Below are 18393 nucleotides of genomic sequence, written 5' to 3'. Positions count from 1 at the left end.
ATCACAAAACAGCAGGGCTGGGAAAAGCGGATCGCTGTGGCTTAAACCCGGTGATCATGTTCAGACACGAGCTGATCACTTACTCCATCACAGCAGGGCGTTACAAGTTATTCTCACCTGGTCAAACCCCAGTGAAACTGTTCACAGCGGACTGAAGTGATGTCAGACCTGCCATCTTCCATACTATTGTGCCCATGGTCCATCATATCAACAGGAGAAATCAAAGCTGCATAACTTACATAGGGTATGACTTTCTTTGTTCCTGCGGTAATAACCAAAAAGCACAACTGATCATGTCTTGCCATTCATTTCATTTACATACAAGCCACAAACATGCGTTGAAAGGACTAGGGTTCAAACAGTTACCAAGAAAACCACAAGAACAGTTTTTTTCTCTACAGTTTAACACAAATGGAACAGTGCTCTTCACTGGTAACCAACGTGCAGCGAGACCTCGGAGGAAAACATGCAAAAGGAAATACCAACAGTTCCTCTTTTCAAGGCAGCATGATTTAAATAGAGAACCTTACATGTCCCAAAGGGGTGTCCCCTCTACTATCTATATATAGTTATTCAAATATAGTTTGCGAGCAATAACCATTTATACCGATCCAGTCAGCGCAACACCCTCTGATAGTGATTGTGCATGGCAAAAGCATTTTATTGTACTGGGGTTTTGCCATTTTCTATGTGTGCTATTCATAATGAACGAATATGTGTGTATATATATTAGAAAGGTATAAAACAGGTATATACAGTATAAACAGAAGGGAGGCCATTTGGCCCAACTAGCTTGTTGGGTAGTTAGAAGCTAATCTGATTTCATCCAGCTGTTTCTTGAAAGAAGCCAGGGTATCGGGCTTCAGCAACAAGGCTGGGCAGCTTGTTCCACACCCCCACAACCCTTGTGGTAGGGAAGGGGGATGACATCTTCAGTGCTTCCGAGGATCTTGAATCCCTGAATCAGGTTCCCTCGCAGTCTGCATTCAAGACTAAAATGGTTCAGTTCCCGATGCTTGTGAGTGCAGGACTTTTCACTTCAGAATATACCTGGTGTCTCCTCTCTGGATCAATTCCACAGCAGCAATATATTGTCTATAATATGGTGACCATAATTGTACACAATATTCTAAGTGACACCTGACTAATGCATTACAGTTTTCACATCACATTCCTTTGTTTCAAATCTAAACTTGTAACTATCCTAACTTTCTTTCGCCTTTGTAATTGCTTCTTTGTGTTGCCTAGATGTTATCGATGTGTCCGCATAAAGAGGCAAGTCTTTTTCATAAGTATACAGAACGCAATAGAACGGCCACCATACAGTATACAGCCAGCTACACTTGCTCATTAGTTTACTGTGAGTAATAAACACTGTTTGTCACACTGATGTGGCAGCTACACCTGCTAAACCTTCTTCCCAGAATAGCTAGTTTAGATTCCTAGTGGATTAAATCTCAATGTTCAGAGTTAAGTTCACTGGTGTAAGTTTTGCCACTTGTTTTTCTCTAAAATATGTCAGTCCTCCGCAGGGCTCCTGGGTCCTGGGTCTGGACTGTGTAAGGGAAACGTTTAAAAACACGGACAGCAAGTGAAAACGGAACGGTATTTACTTGGGAAGGCCGCCACCTTCCAGCACCCTCCACATCAGTTTCGAAATATCTCCGAAAATTCCAGAGCGGTGACTCAAGGCGAGTCCCCCGACAGAGACGCAGGAAACAGGAAAGAGGGACAAGGGCCAGGAGCCGAGGAGTCACGCTCACTTTCTCCGAGAGGCAAAGCTCTAAAGGAGGCGGATTCCCGTTGACCTCCAGCTTTTGGTCCAACCCAAGTCGTTAAACCATTAACAGTCATTTACTGAGATAAATAAGAATTTATCAGGCCTTTTATGGCTGATTACTCAAGGCATGAGTTTCATTAACCGTGGGGAACAAAGGGGGAAGCCAAGAAGTCTTATAGTCATGCAGTAAATTATCAGTAAAACTATGCGACTAAGAGATTGAGTGGAACAGAACCTGGGAGACACTGGGCTCTCTGAGAACTGAGCCTGTGTCCCAGGACATATGAGATTACACAAGTCTGAGTTGTACTGGGAGGCAAAACATCCTCTCTCATGAACTCTTATTCCGTCACACAATTTGGGCTCTCAGAGCTGGGACCAGCATTCAAAGAGGCAATTAAAATAAGACACTTAAAACTTAGCTGGGGGTGTTGAGAACTGAAGAAAGGTTACCGACGAGAGGTCATTCAGTCCATCCGGCTCGTTTGGAAGTTAAAATTAGTAGTGAGATGATCTAAGGATCTCATCCAGCTGTTTCTTGAAAGAAACCAGGGTACTGGCTTCAACAGCCATGAATATTCTGGAAAAATTGGAGTTCAGAATGGTTCCAACACTTGAATCTCATAAAGGCATCAATATTGTACATTGTTTCATAGCACAGTAAGCAAAAGATAAACTAGTGTCAATTATCCAACATCTGGATTCTGGATCAGTGGTGCATCTGTGTACACCGACCGGTACAGAAAACTGTATTCTACATTAAGAAAGAGTTCAAAACTGGATTACACCAAGTACATCGGCGAGAATACTATTTGATCAGTTCTATAAGGCCTTCCATCATATTCATGCTCAGGATAAATGTTAAAATTCGCCAGCAATTAAAAAAGTAATCACAATGAGTAAAATATTTGAACTTGACAATGGCACAGCTTAATACCCCACAGCACAGCCATCTGCCCTGGGGTCAGAGCCTGCCCACCACACCCTCCCTGACTGCTCAGGGCTGTAGGAGTCTGGGTCCCACCAACACCCATCAGCGATGACCTGCCCACGTCCAAATTCTGCCCGGTCGTGTCCCGACACCGGCCAGCGAACGCTGTGCCCTCGAAGCTCCAATTCCTTCGCCACGCCTTCCATAATGCCCTCCTCCAGGGACAGCTGCCATGTCTGCACTGTTTCAGAGAAAAGAGAGATATTCATGGTCTTGTACACCCCCCAATCCCTTTCTGAATTGCAACTCATACTACAAACACAAAAAGAGAGAACATAGTCGTTATGTCCTATGTGCTGTTTGCAGTTATTCCGTCTCACCTGGGCTTGCTCAAGCCACCGAACCGGAACTGACCAGACTGCCGGAGCTCTGCGCGTCAGCACACTTGGTTCTTACCAAGAATTCTGATTTGCCGACAAGGACTCTGGAAATGGGCAGCATGGGGGTGCAGTGGCTGGCACTGCTTCACCCCGCTGGGTTCAAGTCTGGACCTGGAGTTCACCCCTGTGCGTGTGGACTTCCTCAGGGTGCTCTGATTTCTTCTCCCAGTCCAAAGACATACTGGCAGGCTTATTGGTTTCTGGGAAACCCGGCCCTGGAGTGAGTGTGTGTGTCTGTGTCTCTGTGTGCCCCGTGATGGACTGGCGTCTTGTCCAGCCTTGCGCCCCGCTGCCTTGCGCTCGTTAATTGCCAGGCCTGGCTCCTGCTTCCCCGTGATGCTGAATTGGATGCAGCGGTGAGAAAGGAATGGATGGACTCGGAAAATTACCACATCAGACAAAGGCAGAAAGTGAGCCATTGCAAGCCCAGATTAAATGAACACGTCGGATGGAGCTGCCAATCACCGATTCCAAACCCTCGCCCTCGATCGTGACTGATGGCTTGTCCATGGTCAACTAGACTAAATACTGGATTCAAATTCCCAGTGAGCAGGCGGGTCAGATGTCCCTCTAAAAAAAACGCGTGAGCTCCTGTGTTGCTCCAGGCTCTCAAACAATGTGGTCGCTGACTTACTGCGCTTGTTATACTGGACGAAGATCCGAGGGGCATCGAGAGCTTCTTGTGGATTCATTCCAAACTCCAGCATGTTAAGCAGCACCTAACAAGACCAGAGCACCTGTGAAACTGCAGGCCATGACACGCAGAGCAACAGATCCAAACAAGAGCAGGCCCTGTGACCCATCCAGCTAGTTTCAGAGTAGCTAATTCAGCCGAGAATGTCCTCCAGACGTTTCTCGAAAGAAACTAGGCTACCAGCTTCAACAGTATGACACGACATCTTGTTCCACACTCCTAACACCTTTTGCGTAAAGATGTGCTTCCTGCTCTGTTTATCCTGCACTTCAACATACTTTCCACTTGTGTCCTTCTGGTCTGGTTTTCACCGTTCATGATACCAGCAGCAACACTTCACCGTGCGGACACAACTATCAGCTCTGCTGCCATTTCAAACACAGGTATTGTTTTAAAAAAATGATCCAGCTACACCTAATGTGTAGTATTCCACACCCCTTAAAGCCAGATCACGATGACGCCAAGCAGTAATGGCACCTCACACCTTCCGAACAGCCCTAATGAGCCCTGCTGACCAAGCAGCCAGGACCGCAGTCGAACGTGTCAGCCGGAGGGCAGACGGGGGGCGCCGGTCACCTGAACGTGTCCCTGCGGCTGCATTAAGGCCCCCATGACCCCGAAGGTGCACAGCAGGCGGCCCGTGTCCACAGCGGTCAGCAGAGCCGGGATGATGGTGTGGAAAGGCCTCTTCGCAGGCCCCACGCAGTTTCTGTGCTCACGGAGCAGAGAGAAGCCACCTCCCCTGTTCTAGCAGGAGGAACGAGAACAAAACACAAAACACTCAAATACAGGAAGCAGCTAAGATAAACAGAGCCTTTTTGGTGGTGGTGGTGGTTGTCGTCGTCGTCGTCGTCGTCGTCGTCGTCGTCTTTTCGGAATTATATTATTTATTTTGAAGATGGGGGGATTCTTTAGGAAGTTTTGCAGTGCAATCACAGTGGGGAAATGTCCTGCAACCATTTTAATGTTCTCCTTTTAAAGTCTAAAGTCTAAACTATTTTAGCATAACGTTGAAAGTACCGAATGCAGTCCCAGGGCGGATCCCACTTTATGCCCTGTGTTTCCGGAAGAGGCTCAGCGAACTTTACAGGGAATAGCAGGCTTTCTGACCCCTGAATAAATGTATCCATTTATAAGAAAGGTCATGTAAGATGTTATTACCTTCACTGCTTTAAACAATAACATACTAAACGCCTGTAACAGAACATAAATGTTAATACTACGGTTAATACTAGCGATGTGCTCCTGCGTGTTTGGACCTTTCAGGAACAGGGCAGTTCTTGTTCAGCTGTCCTGTCGGGTCACAGGGAACCCTGCTCTACCTGCAGAGTGAAGCCACAGCCAGCAGGAGCCAGGCCCGTCCCGAAGCCCATGTAGTTGCTGTTGATGAAGGAGCAGGCGTTGCCCTCCCGGTCCACCACAGTGAAGTACACCGTGTCCCCGCCCTCTGGAGCCCCATGCTCACAGCTGCTGCGCGCCCTGTTCGCAGGAAGCGTGAAAAGAAACAACATGGACCTGCAGACCTGCAGGACTGCAGATCGGTGGTAGACAGCACATTAAACACCAGTGCCAAAAAGCTTGGAAAACTGGTGCCATAGGCAAAATACCAGCAGGCTGATACAGGGCGGAGTGGTGGCTCTGTGCCTCAGGATCTGCGCCTGTGGCTGAAGGTTGCCGGTTCAAATCCCGCAGCCGGCAGAGGAATCCTACTCCGTTGGGCCCCTGGACAAAGCCCTTAGCCCCAACTGCTACAGGGGTGCCGTATAAATGGCTGACCCTGCGCTCTGACCCCCAGCTTCTCTCCCTGTCTGTGTGTCTCATGGAGAGCAAGCTGGGGCATTCGAAAAGACAAATTCCTAAAGCAAAAAAATTGTATAGGGCTATTCAATTTTATTAATTGTATAGTGATCTATATTTCTAGTCCCACCTATAAAAGATAAGATAAATCTTATCTCTCTTATATTACAGGTGGGGCTAGAAAGCTAATGAAAAACAGAAACAAAAAGAAAAACAGCTTGTAATTTATGACTGGCTGACCAGACTAACTTTTAACTCTTTACTCTTTTAAGTCGAGTTTCATGCAAAATAATATAAGAGAAAATTAGAGTATCTGAATTGTTGTGACAAATAAACAGATGTCCTATTAAACTTGTATTAGAGCACAACAGGTGAAATTAACAGTTTAAAAAAGGCTTAAACACTATTTAGAACACGTACAATCTGCTTCTTATGACTTCATCGCTACCCAGGGGTTATATGACACCAGCAAACGGCAGGACAGCATTTCGGTGAGCAACCCCAGAGGGCAAAGTCCGCCTGAAGCTTGGGGCTGTCCAAGACTAGATCAATAAACCCTTTCCATCATGCTCTCCAAACAAGAGGCAGGCTCAGGCTTTTTTTAGGTGGTGATTACAGCAAAGGTGAGTAAACTCTCCTATCTAAAGTAAACAGTCGGTGCCTGACACAGGCAGTGCCGAGTTACAGGCAGGGGGGCTGCGTGATGCACACAGTCACTCAGTAACAGAATTCTACTGTTCCCAAACAAAGAGCCAGTCATTCGCTGGCAAGGCCATGTTCCCGCTTTCCAGACTTAAACTTACTTCTCCATGCTGATGAGCCCCGCCCGCCGCCGGCTGTACTCCTTCTCTAAAAGTCCCCCCACCGGCACGCGCACCTGCTTGGGGTCGGCGCAGTAGTGGGACGTGTCCGAGACGCCGAGTTTCAGGGCCTCTGTCAGGACGTGGAGGTAATCCGCGCTGTTGTGGCCCATCTCTGGCGGGGGGGGGGGCAGAGAGGCCACAGCGTCAGAACAGTCGCTCTCAGAGCACAAAGAAAGGTTGTGTATACCAGCGGTAAAGCAGTATGGTATGATAATGCAGAGAGAAATGAGACTCAAACGTCTGATACTTAAATGGACAGTGGAAATGAAAGGCAACGCAAACAGAGAGCAGCAGTGTTACAGTACATGTCTGCTTACTCTGGATTTCAAAGGCTTTCAAAAGCCCTGAGTCCCATGCTGTGAAGCATCTGCCATAAAATCAGATGGTGTGCAGATGGGAATTTCACACTTATACGGTGATACTCGATCCTTTAAATGCGTTTGCGGTGCCATCTCTGAGTGAGTCGGGCAAGCCTGTAAGTGGGTGCCGCAGGTCAAACAGGCACCATCCCTGGCTTTAACAAAGAGAGGTTTGCAGTCAGGCTCTGTCAGGAGGAGCCCCATTCCTGAAGGAGACCTCCTTGAAGCCGGGGCTACCTTGGACAGAGAAGTTCTCCAGAATGTTGAGAGCAATCAGAGCCGCGATCCCTTGTCCGTTGGGAGGAATTTCCCAGAGCCTGACGCCCTGCAAGACATTAAGCACAGCGGCACTGGAACAACGCCCTTCCTGTGGGAGAGCAGATCCGATAGACCTCCCTGTGAAACGCACCCCCACTCCCAGATTCAACTAGCAGAGAGCTCGAGAGCTCTGAGGTGCATTCTGGGCCACGACAATGTCAACAAAATTCAGGCACGCCGGCCTACGAACCGCCTTCGTGAATTCTTTACATAAAACGTCACAATCTTTTGTTCTTTTATTTTTAAAACATGTCTCTTCGGCTGCCAGCATTTCCTATAGCCTTGGAACAGAATAGCATGAGTCGCTCGCTTGGGAGTCTGACATTATGAAGGGTTTTAAAAGTGAACCAACTAGGGAATTCCTCACACTACAGCGAATTCAACTGGAAAATATCCTAACACTACCTTTAAATCCCAAAGCACTACATTCCGGGATGAGTTTGAAATGTTAGTCTATTTGTTAAGCTTTAAAGGACTTCAGGAACCAGAGTTTATGTTTTCAATCTGTAAATATAAAGTTACCTGCTCCATGCCATTAAGTGCCCAAGATATACACAAATATGTTGTTCCGCATAGCTGCACCCAGGAAAAAGCTGCCCAGCTCTATTGTTGAAACAGCTGAATGAAAATCCTGAATCAATTAAGTACTAGTAGCCAAGGCTAAGATGGTCTCCACTTGCTTATAAGCTTTCTAATGTTTTTGTGTTTTGAGAGCACAAGACACAGAGCGGTGAGACACCACTGTGTTTGAAAAGCTGCACAGGAAGCCCACCGCGCTGGGGGAAGTCCCAGTTTCCTGGGCGGGGCCTAAGGCCTCTCGCTTACTTTGTAATCTGTGTAAATGGGCCGAACCCTGGAACTGGTGTGACACTTGAGGTCCTCTAAGCACAGAACTCCACCATTGCTACGGACAACATCCACCACAGCTTCTGCTATTCTCCCTTCATAAAACCCAGACTTCCCGTGCACGGCGATCTCCTGTGAAAGAAACAGCAAAATTATTCTTCATCCGTTTCACCTCCCTGCATCTACTGTTCCCAAAACCACAGTACCTGTGCGCATACCGCTTACCTCTAGAGAAGCAGGGAAGCCTTTTCCACTCTGTTAAAAAAGACAGCCCCGGTATACACAGACATTTACAAATAACAGAACATGCAAACCTGATTTTTCCAAATTGGAAACCTGCCTGTAAGTTTAAAACTAGTGTTTGATACTAATTTATATATGGGCTTTGTTAGTGAGCAAAAAAGGGATCTTCGTAGAAATACTGACCATAAGGTTCACCATTCAGTATCTATCCAGATCCATAAACCACTGGTCATGATGGATATGGTTTGTATCTGCTTTGATTTTCTAGTAATTTTAAGTTCTTGTAAACCACAACAAGAGCTGTTGGTAGTGACATGAACACACTGCTGCCAGCTCAACATCTTGCTGCTCTAGGTACAATAAAAAACACAAAAGGCAACAATCGTTCAGGTAATGCTGAACAATATTTCTTCCATCTCCATCGTGCTTCTAAAGTTCAGGTCATTTGCTTAAGTTAACATCACTGTAGCACCAGGGAGGGGCCCTTGTCAGTCTCCGAATGACTGACTCAAGCCACAAGCTGGAACGGAAGAGATAACGCAGTAAATGATGATCAGCTCACTACCCTGCGCGTGAACCATACAGCACCTGACCTTCTGGAAGATGGGCCCGCCCCTGTGGCAGCACACGATTGACCAACACTGCTAGGGAAAGTGTGATTGATGCCTCTCTCTCCCAATCTGCACTGGCTCTCCTGTGGGGCTCCATGGAGCTGCAGAGTCCGCACATGAGAGACAGATACTGATCAAAGCATTTTTTGTCACCTCAGAAATATCGCTAGACTACGCCCTATGTTATCACTAACTGTGGCTGAAAAACTGATGAACACATTTCTGTTCTCCCGAATTGACTATTGTAATGCTCTACTCACTGGGGTACCTAAATCTACTTTGAACAAACTGCAGTTTGTCCAAAATTCAGCAGCCAGAATCCTGACCAGGTCTTGTGCAAGTGATCACGTTACTCTTATCCTGGAGTCCTTGCACTGGCTTCCTGTGAAATTCTGTGTGGGCTTTAAAATCCTCATGCTCACCTATAAGGCTCTGCATTGCTTGGCACCTCAATACCTGTCTGAACCATTATCGCCCTACTCCCCACCTCGCAACCTTCGCTCTTCTAATTCTGGTCTCCTAACTGTCCCCCAAGCCCATCTACATTGTATGGGTGACAGGGCCTTCTCCTGTTATGCCCCCAAGCTCTGGAACTCTTTGCCCAAGAATATCAGAGAGTCACCTTCTCTAAACTCCTTCAAATCCAGACTCAAAACCTCCTTCTTTAGAAAAACCTTTACTGAACTGGTTCCATTCTTCACCCCTCTGCTCCTACTATACTTAGTACCACCATCCACGGTCTCCTCTGTGTATTGTAACTGTGTTTTACCTTGTGTATTCTTTTAATTTGTTGTTGTTGTCATTCTGTAAAGCACTTTGAGAAGCCACCTTTAAAGGCGCTACAGAAAATAAAAGTTTATTATTATATCATCATTAACGCAGGAGCATTGCAGCACTAATTAGGATCAGATCTGTATCGAACAGGTAAATAAATAATGCAAGGAGCCAAGGGGATATGCAGCTCCAGTCCTGGTGCTTTCAGTCCCCTGTGGACTTGCCAACCTCACAGAGCTCTGTTTCTCAGGCCAAAGGCCGGTGTCCCTGAGGAGCTCCCTCAGAGGCCTGCTGATGAGCTGTGGGCGAGTCACGAGTCTCCGGCTGCACTGAAGGAAGCGTGCAGGCAGCACACTCCCCTCCCCTACCTCCCTCACACTGCCAGGGCGTGTCCTGCCCGGTCACGCAACGCGCTCTCGTGTCGTGTCTTGAGATTTTTACTGGGAAGAGCGTGGAGGATTGGTAGTGTCCTAAGCTATTACTATAGAACAAAGTCCTAATGCCTCCTGATGTTCTGACAACATAGCAAAGCTTTGCTAATGCAGGTGAAACGTGCTGTAAATTATATGTACTGTAACAACACAGTAAATGGAGCAGAAATACTGATACAGAAATACAGAAAAATGCTAGGCATTTCTCTGTACTTCCCTTTTAGTATTGAAATCTGCCAGTGGGCTAACAAATTAATTAACAAATTGAAAGTGTGTTTATATTTCAACATTTCTCCCTATAGGAATCGAAAATCTGTTGAATTCAGCAGCACACCTGTTTACACAAACAGAAACCAGGGAGTACGCATTCCCAGACTTAAATTACCTTGAATGTCTGAGCCAGCAGAGGGTTAGCAAACACTTCCCCCTGTTTTGGTGCTTTGCTGTTTAAGAGGAAATTCTCTGCAAGTTTTTTTCCAGCACTCTCCAAAGTCTTTGCCCATTTTTCCCAGTGGTGTGCTGTGATTCCGGCCACAGGGAAGCCCCTTTCAGCAAGGTCAATGGCGGGTTGCAGAATGTCACCCAGAGAGAGCTGCAACACAGTGAGCTTTAATCAATCACTGGCAAACACACAGTTCAACACAAGCACGTACAACAGCTGGCTGTACTATACACCAGCTCACTGCCTTCCAGGCTATTGACTCAGGTTTGATTCCAATTCGAAAACATGCCCCCCGGGGTACTGTACTATGTTTTTATCATGACTACCCTTAATTATTATAAGATTTGTAAGGCTAACTATTGAGCTCTGTTGAAAAGAATCTTGTCTGGCTCCCACATTCAACGCCTGGTGAAAATATTCACCTGGTAAGCTGCAGCAAAACTGTTCACATAACAACATTAAACGGGCTTTTTGGCTGATTTTTATGGCCAAACCTAGGGGGCTGAGATGTTCAGCGAAAAGCAGATCAGGCCTGGATTCAGAGCGTAACTGAGCAAATGAACTGGACAAAGACAAGTCCGAAAGGACGTCCCCTGCTGGGGAACACCCTGTAAACGCTGAACACGTGACATACAAATGAAATTCCCGAACTAGTGCCGCTGTTGGGGAGAGGAAAACGTTGAGGGGCTGAAAGCCTGGTGCCGGTGCTGTGAACAACACAACTAAGGCTGATGCCACGGGCTGGCTTGGGAGTTTCACCAGCTACGAGGAAAGAGGGTGCACTGTCGGTCGGTGGGGAGCCTAGGAGACCACCGCAGGCACCCCGGTCGGAGGGCTCTTACTGACACCAAACATAAGGAAAAATGTTATTCGCCGGGGATGGATGACGAGGAACAACAAACAGGGAACACCAGCTCGCCTCCCCTCAGCACGGGAAATCCTGCGCACTGCGATAAATTTAAAAGCCCACTTAATAGCCTTACATGGTCAGGTCAAGGCTTAATATAAAAAAACTCTGCTCTGTTGTGAATTCTAAACACACAGGCCTGGCACTGGGGAATAGGCAGGGCCTTCCTGAATTTAATCTAACACTCATTCCATGCGTAATAATAATAATCATACTTTCTGGTCCCACAGTCACAGTTTATTCTGAGACTTGTACGAAGCCAAGTGCACTTTACAGAAAAACACATCCTTTTCTATCAATTTCTATCAATTATTTATTGTTGCGGATTAACAACGGGATGATACAGTATTTCTCGGTTGCTACAGTTTCAGCCCAGATTCCCTACAGAATGTCTTCAGCTACAAGTTTTTATTTATCTAAGGATGCAACCTTCCAGCTGAAATCACATTCCTCTTTGCTGCGAGGTTCAGAATTCCCAGCTCAAATATCAGTGCCGGCAGTTCCAATATTGAGCCTTTAGTGAAAAACATATATGACAAAGCGGTAACAGAAAATAAATGCTCGACACCATGAACAAGTTTAATTACATCTGTGTCGCTGTTCTTAAATTTGAGCAGTCCCATTTAGAAAATTACAATCATAAAACAAAACAATCAAGAGTTTGAATAATTGAATACTATTTTTACGGAATATAGCAACAGACCTTGACATTCAATAACATGATTCTTTACATCTCGGTAAGTGTGTGTTGTTACTGATTTCACCATGAAATCTCCTCTGACTGACTTGTATTGGGCCCTAGTGAAGCCTAGAGTGAAGTGCTAGCGTACAGAACCCTCACTCGTCCTCGCTGAGCTGACGTGAAGACTCCTAGTGAACACAAGACACGGGGAGCCGATGCTCGCTGGCACGACTGCAGCCAGTTTGTCAGAGGGCTCTGCGCGCCGCACACAGCAGCTGCTGCGCGGCTGTCGGTTCCCTCTCACCACAGGGTGTGACCCTGCCGCTTGTTAATTAGAAAGCTGCTCTTTAATTGAGGAAGTAAACTAATAGCGAAAGGAGAGACGCCAGGTGTGGGTACCTTCCTGCTGCCGAAGTCCTGCACAGCGTCGCACCAGCCGGCCGCCGCTCCTGGCACGGTGACCCGCAGGGCGTGAAAGGGGGAAGGCGGGCTGCTCTCGCTGAAACCCAGCCGCTCCAGGGCGTCCAGGCTCAGCGCCCTCGGGGACCTGCCACTGGGAACAGAGCGGACAGCCGTCAGCAGGGGCTGCGGGCAGGCCACGCCCGAGGGCTCCACGCTTCCCTTCTCGCCTTCCGTGGGGTGAAACAGGCCTTTTACAAAAACCCAAACGCCTGTCTTTGAAATGAGCTGTGCACCTCCGATATTCTTTTTGTGTTCCAAGCCACCGTAGGCTTGGTCCGAGCAGGCGTGCGCAGGCTGCAGAAGAACAAGTGAAGGTTTATTCCCTGCTGAAAAGAGAAGAAAGGAAACACAACGTTTCGGCCGTGGAGCCTTCTTCAGCCTTCACGCACCTAAAGAAGGCTCCACATCCGAAACATTGTGTTTCTTTTCTTTTCCTTTCAGCATGGAACAAACCTTTATCTGATCCATCGTAGAACTGGCTTCTTGTTTTAGGGAATGTCCCTCACAAAGTGTGTCTGAGCAGCCCAGGGGAGGGTAAGACAAAGTTTGTTGTGCGTGTACGCAACAGGAAAGCAGAAGAATTATTAAAAGATAAGGAAAACGGATTAAGAATACCAACAGAAGTCAATTTTAGTTGAGACTGGTACAAACACCCTTACAGATCCCATTACGTGTTAAGATGTAACTAGAAAAAGCTGTAAAAACCTTCTTCCAGAGTCGTTGGGAGCTGAATTAAAAAAAAACAGCACCATAAAAGTACAATTCACGCCAACAGATAACACCAGTGCTGTGGTCTAAAACTAGACCATGATAAGGGTGAATGAGAGAGCCTTACAGGGAACTGAGTTCCCCAAGTGGAATGACTTTGTAATGTACAGTAACCACCGCAACAAAGAGACTTAAAAGGGATGAAAGAATTTATGTAGGTTTTTGTTGAATGCTTTGTTAAACAGTGGGATACAAAAAACGGTCGGAATCCAATATATCACTAATTGCTCTTACTCCCTTTGGTAAGTCTGTACCCCAAAAACGACTGCGCGCTGCGTAAGCTGGCGGACGCGGACAGCGCCTCGGAACCCGGGCCCTGGTCTCACCTGCCGTTCAGGCCCCGGACCTCCCGGGTCTTGGCGTCGTAGAAGAGGCAGAAGCAGTCTCCTCCCACGCCGGTACTGCAGGGCTCGGTGACGGCCAGGGCAGCCGCCACCGCCACGGCCACGTCAGCTGCGTTGCCCCCTTTCTTTAAAATATCTGCGGGGGGGGGGTCAACACGTCAGGCACCCCCGGCCGCCACAGCAGGCCGAGAGCAGAACCAGCGGGTTAGCAACGGCCTCGACGACAGAGACGGACACGACGGGGGCTGGCGTCCAGGCCGCGGAGCGGGACGCGCTCTCGACAGCACCGTGTTTGTGTAGGAGGTAGGAGTGGGACACAAGCGCTGGGACAGCAGAACTTCAATCCATTCAGCTGCCAACGGAGTAGCAGCACAACTGAAAAGCAACAGCAGAACGCAATCCGTCCTGCTGACGGCGCACCTGAGCACCTGAGCTTCACTCTGTGCTCTCCAGCAGTGCACCTATAAAACACCCAAACCACAGCCCCGCAGTAAGTGACGCGGCCCTGCAGGGGGCGACAGTGGAGGGGCAGGCGCTGCTGCCTCATCGGACCCGGGTTCCCCGGTGAAGTGTTGTCTCCATGTGAGAGTGCGTGTGCTCCAAAGAGGGCTGGTGTCCCATCAGGGTGTTGGACCCTGGCCCATCACAACAAAGATCAGGAAAAAGAAGGTGAGAAACCAAAGATTCATGTTTTGGGCATAACAGCATCTAAAACTCACAAAAAATTGACTTGGTTACAGGAAAACACAACAGTTTTCCTAGAAGGATATCTCAGGAAGTCCTTTGTTAATTAACTCTTTTTAAACCTATGAAAAACTCAAATATCCAGTCATTATACAATTTGATAAGTCAGTCTTGAATTTGGAGTTTCATACAAAAAAGTTAGCAAGGATAGAAAACACAATCCATCTCAACAGCAGCTAGAGTCATTTCCAATTTCCTACAGACTCTACTTTCAGCTGCATCTAAACCTGTATTAGATGCAGAAGATATTTCAGGATTATTTCCTCATTTTCAGCAGATTAGAAAATCCATAGATATATACCAGTAAATACCATTTACTGGTATATATCTATGGATTTTCTAATCTACCATTACAACCATTTGTATAGTAATAATAATTAATGATAAATGCTTACACTTGTATAGCGCTTTTCTGGACACTCCACTCAAAGCACTTTGCTGGTAATGGGGCACCAGTACACTCCCCACACACCAGCTCTCAGTGGGGAGGAGAGCAGAGTGATGAAGCCAGTTCAGAGAGGGGGGTTATTAGGAGGTCATGACTGGTAAAGGCCAGGGGGGAATTTGGCCAGGATACCGGGGTTATACTCCTACTCTAGTATGTAAAATTTATGTGTTACGTTTACAAATATCATACCAGAGCACACAATTTATTAAGCCAAGTAATAGATATAACTGCTTTGAATCTGGGATCTAATTTCCCCTCAGTGTTTCAGTCAGGAGCAGGTAACTTTCACATCTACCTGAAGTGTTTGTACGAGTGTTCCTGTTACAACCCTGCTCAGTTTTGCACACGCCCATCCATCTAGTCATTTTCTAAACCACTTTATCCAGTTCAGGATCGTCAGAGACCCGGGAGACTATCCCGAGGAAGCAACGAGCACGAGGCAGGGTACACCCTGGACAGGACACCAGTCCTAAACTGGGCACACTCAGACACACACACTTACGCCAGGGCCAATTTTCCCAGAAGGCAATTAATCTACCAGCATGGGTCTGGACTGAGAATATGGGGAGAGCATACAAACGGCACGCAGACAGCACCCCAGGAACTGAACCCAGGGCCCCAGCATTGCAAAGCCGCGCTGCGAAACCCTGTGCTGCCCAGCTCCATTAAAGGCTCTTTCATTTTCTGCCATTTCTTCAACCTTTATGCTCACAGAGCCCCAGTGGAATTCGGGAATGCTGAATGGTTTCTTTTTCACCATCCCAGACGTCTCCCACCCTCCATTTACCTCCTCCTAATAGTGACGACTGAACACTTACCAACACCAACAAGAGAGGCTAAGGGCTGGCTTGAAGCTACACAGCCGTTTAAGCAAACAACGGGTGACCGGCGAGAAGAGAAAGTCATTTGGGGCAGCATTTCTCCCTAGAAAGATGAGATGTAAATGCATATCGCAGGGTCTCACTACCTGCTCCCTCAACAGACCACGACTCCGGAGTTTGACAATGTACTTCTGGACTTGTGGAACGTGCACAAAATAGTACACTTTTATAACTCCTGTTATTTTTTTAAAATGCCAAGGCCAGGGAAGAGGATTTTAAAACAAAAGATGTTTGCATATTGGTAACTACACTGATACACGTATCCTCCTCCAACACAGCTCCTCCGTGCAGCTCTGTGGCAGTAATGTACAGTACCGTACCAAACGCGCAAACACCAGAATTCACTGTTATAGACAGTCTGAAGACAAAATCCGGGACAGATTGGTTCAGTGTCTTGTGACACGAACATTTGAACCCGAATGCAGAAAGTGTACTTCATTATACCGAGACTTTAAATAAAATTAAGCAGTCCGTAATAAAAGTTAATCGGCAACGAACGCAAAAGCATATTGATATTGTGATTTAAATTCACTGGACGTCCCAGTGTGACTAAAATCGGATTTGGCGTAACTACAACCGTCTCACAGGACATTAATCCACTACGACAAGCTGCTCAAATGTTAATCAAAACATATCTGTTTTACCGAGAGTTCAAACTGTGCAGCACCACTACCAGCCTTGCAAGGGATCTTGGGATACATCGACACGCAAGTTCGAATTCCAGTGACATGCGCAATGCGCATCGCCAGTGAGGGCCATGAACGGAAAAAAATCACCCCCTGTGTTTAAAACGTGCGAAATTAACCTCAGCATTCAACAAGAAAAGCATGTAGTACGTCTCCCATAGAAAATATTCCTGAAAGATAAACGCTTCTCCATTTTTTAAAAGTGATACAAAATTTGCATAATTTCGTTTTTTACTATGCTGTAATTTTTTTAAAACCGCACATATATGCATAACCTTTGAGATAGAACCGCACAAATATTGGACCCAAAGACTATTGCATAAATATTTAGACTGGAGGTTTCCAAACCTGTAGGAAGAGAAACCAGAAATCTGAACTGAAAGAAATTTTAACACAGTACATGACTGTACAGGTTTCTGTGTGAATGGCCTGGACCGGTTAAGGAGCATGTGTGTTTGTGTTTCCTTTGGATATATGAGGGATATTTACATAATACCTCATAACTTCATGATGTATAGGTGTTAACCCTCCTGTAAGCAGAACGCAGACTTTCTGTAACATGTCCAGGGTCAGAGTAGGAGTCTGTAGCTCCAGAGGAACGAGTGCAGGTTAATTCCACTCAGAAAAGCAGACGAAAGAAACGCAAAGCTTCAACTGCTGAGTCTTCTTTACGTGTGAGTGGCCTGATGGGGGCTCGACAGCCCAGAAGTGATTCTTCTTTCTACTTACCTGGAGGGGAGACTCCTGGGGAAAACTAAGGTTGCTGCTGGAGGAGGTGTTAGTGGGGCCAGTACACCAACACACTGGCTTTGCTCCCTGCTCAGAGTCTATAAAATAATAATAATAATAATAATAATAATAATAATAATAATAATAATAATAATAATAATAATTGCTTACACTTATATAGCGCTTTTCTGGACACTCCACTCAAAGCGCTTTACAGGTAATGGGGATCCCCTTCACCCCCACCGGTGTGCAGCCCCACCTGGATGATACACCAGTGCTCTCCCACACACCAGCTCTCAGTGGGGAGGAGAGCAGAGTGATGAAGCCAGTTCATAGATGGGGATTATCAGGAGCCCCTGATTGGTAAGGGCCAATGGGAAATTTGCCCAGGACGCTGGGGTTACACCCCTACTCTTTTCGAGAATAATGTCCACAGAGAGTCAGGACCTCGGTTTTACGTCTCGGCGCTTGTTTACAGTATAGTGTCCCCCTCACTATACTGGGGTATTAGGACCCACATGGACCACAGGGTGAGCACCCCCTATAGCCAGTGTCAACTCCAAGGTGAGCCATTCATGAACAAAAACATCAACCACAATAGTAACGCTACTCAAAAACTACACTTTTAGAAGGCACTTTCATTGTCAGCAAAGACCTCCCAGTACAAAAGCTCAAAAACAATTCTCAGCAAGTAATACTCACATCAACTGTACAATCTTAAAAATCAGCATGTCCATCACAGGAATGGTGTTCGTTTGACACACTGCTGGGCTTTGCCTGAAAGGTGCTCTTGTGTTTTGGGGGACAGCTGAACAGAGTGTACCTGTAGCAGGTTAATAGGTAAGGGAGAAATACTTTAGGGGGGGGATCAGGCCAGCAATTCTGAAAACCAAGGGGTTCAAGATAGAGATCATTGTGAAATCAGTACACTGCTGTGGAACCAGTGTGTGCTCCACAGCACTACAGCATTGTGGAAAACTGCAGGCAGGACATCTCATCAGTGAGGACTGTCTCTGGTCCCGAAAACACACTACCTTCTTCTGTCTTTTTAGTAAGGACACGATCTGAGATGAGATTGTTTAACTCAGAGCATGGTCTATGGAACGTGGACAGCCATTTGAGTCATTTGAGTTTTAGTTAACAGAAGCTTTCTGCCAGTTAAAACCATTACCAAGTAATAGTAAATATACTGACATTTATTAAAGGAATGGGG

General features: G+C 46.6%; 1 protein-coding gene across 3 annotated transcripts; it reads right to left on the bottom strand.

Annotated features, from left to right (window-relative positions):
- Window positions 1-291: 291 nt before the first annotated feature.
- LOC148677343 (uncharacterized) lies at window positions 292-16464 on the bottom strand. 3 transcript variants are annotated; one of them, XM_088621341.1, is made up of 12 exons: window positions 16410-16464; window positions 15703-15808; window positions 13675-13828; window positions 12518-12671; window positions 10473-10679; window positions 8008-8160; window positions 7102-7189; window positions 6446-6617; window positions 5168-5324; window positions 4422-4592; window positions 3786-3870; window positions 292-2952 (listed from the first exon to the last, which is right to left on the bottom strand). In XM_088621341.1, the coding sequence occupies exons 2-12, from the start codon at window positions 15800-15802 to the stop codon at window positions 2711-2713; spliced, it is 1683 nt and encodes a 560-aa protein (XP_088477467.1). In that variant the 5' UTR covers window positions 15803-15808; window positions 16410-16464; the 3' UTR covers window positions 292-2710. The 3 variants fall into 3 exon arrangements, with proteins under 3 accessions (XP_088477467.1, XP_088477477.1, XP_088477485.1); XM_088621351.1 differs by lacking the exon at window positions 8008-8160; XM_088621359.1 differs by lacking the exon at window positions 10473-10679.
- Between the last annotated feature and the right edge of the window lie 1929 nt (window positions 16465-18393).

The sequence above is a fragment of the Lepisosteus platostomus genome, chromosome 2 (genome assembly GCF_059453375.1).
Source record: "Lepisosteus platostomus isolate fLepPlt1 chromosome 2, fLepPlt1.hap1, whole genome shotgun sequence".
NCBI classification, from domain to species: domain Eukaryota; kingdom Metazoa; phylum Chordata; class Actinopteri; order Semionotiformes; family Lepisosteidae; genus Lepisosteus; species Lepisosteus platostomus.
This window is presented reverse-complemented; position numbering and strand designations above follow the sequence as displayed.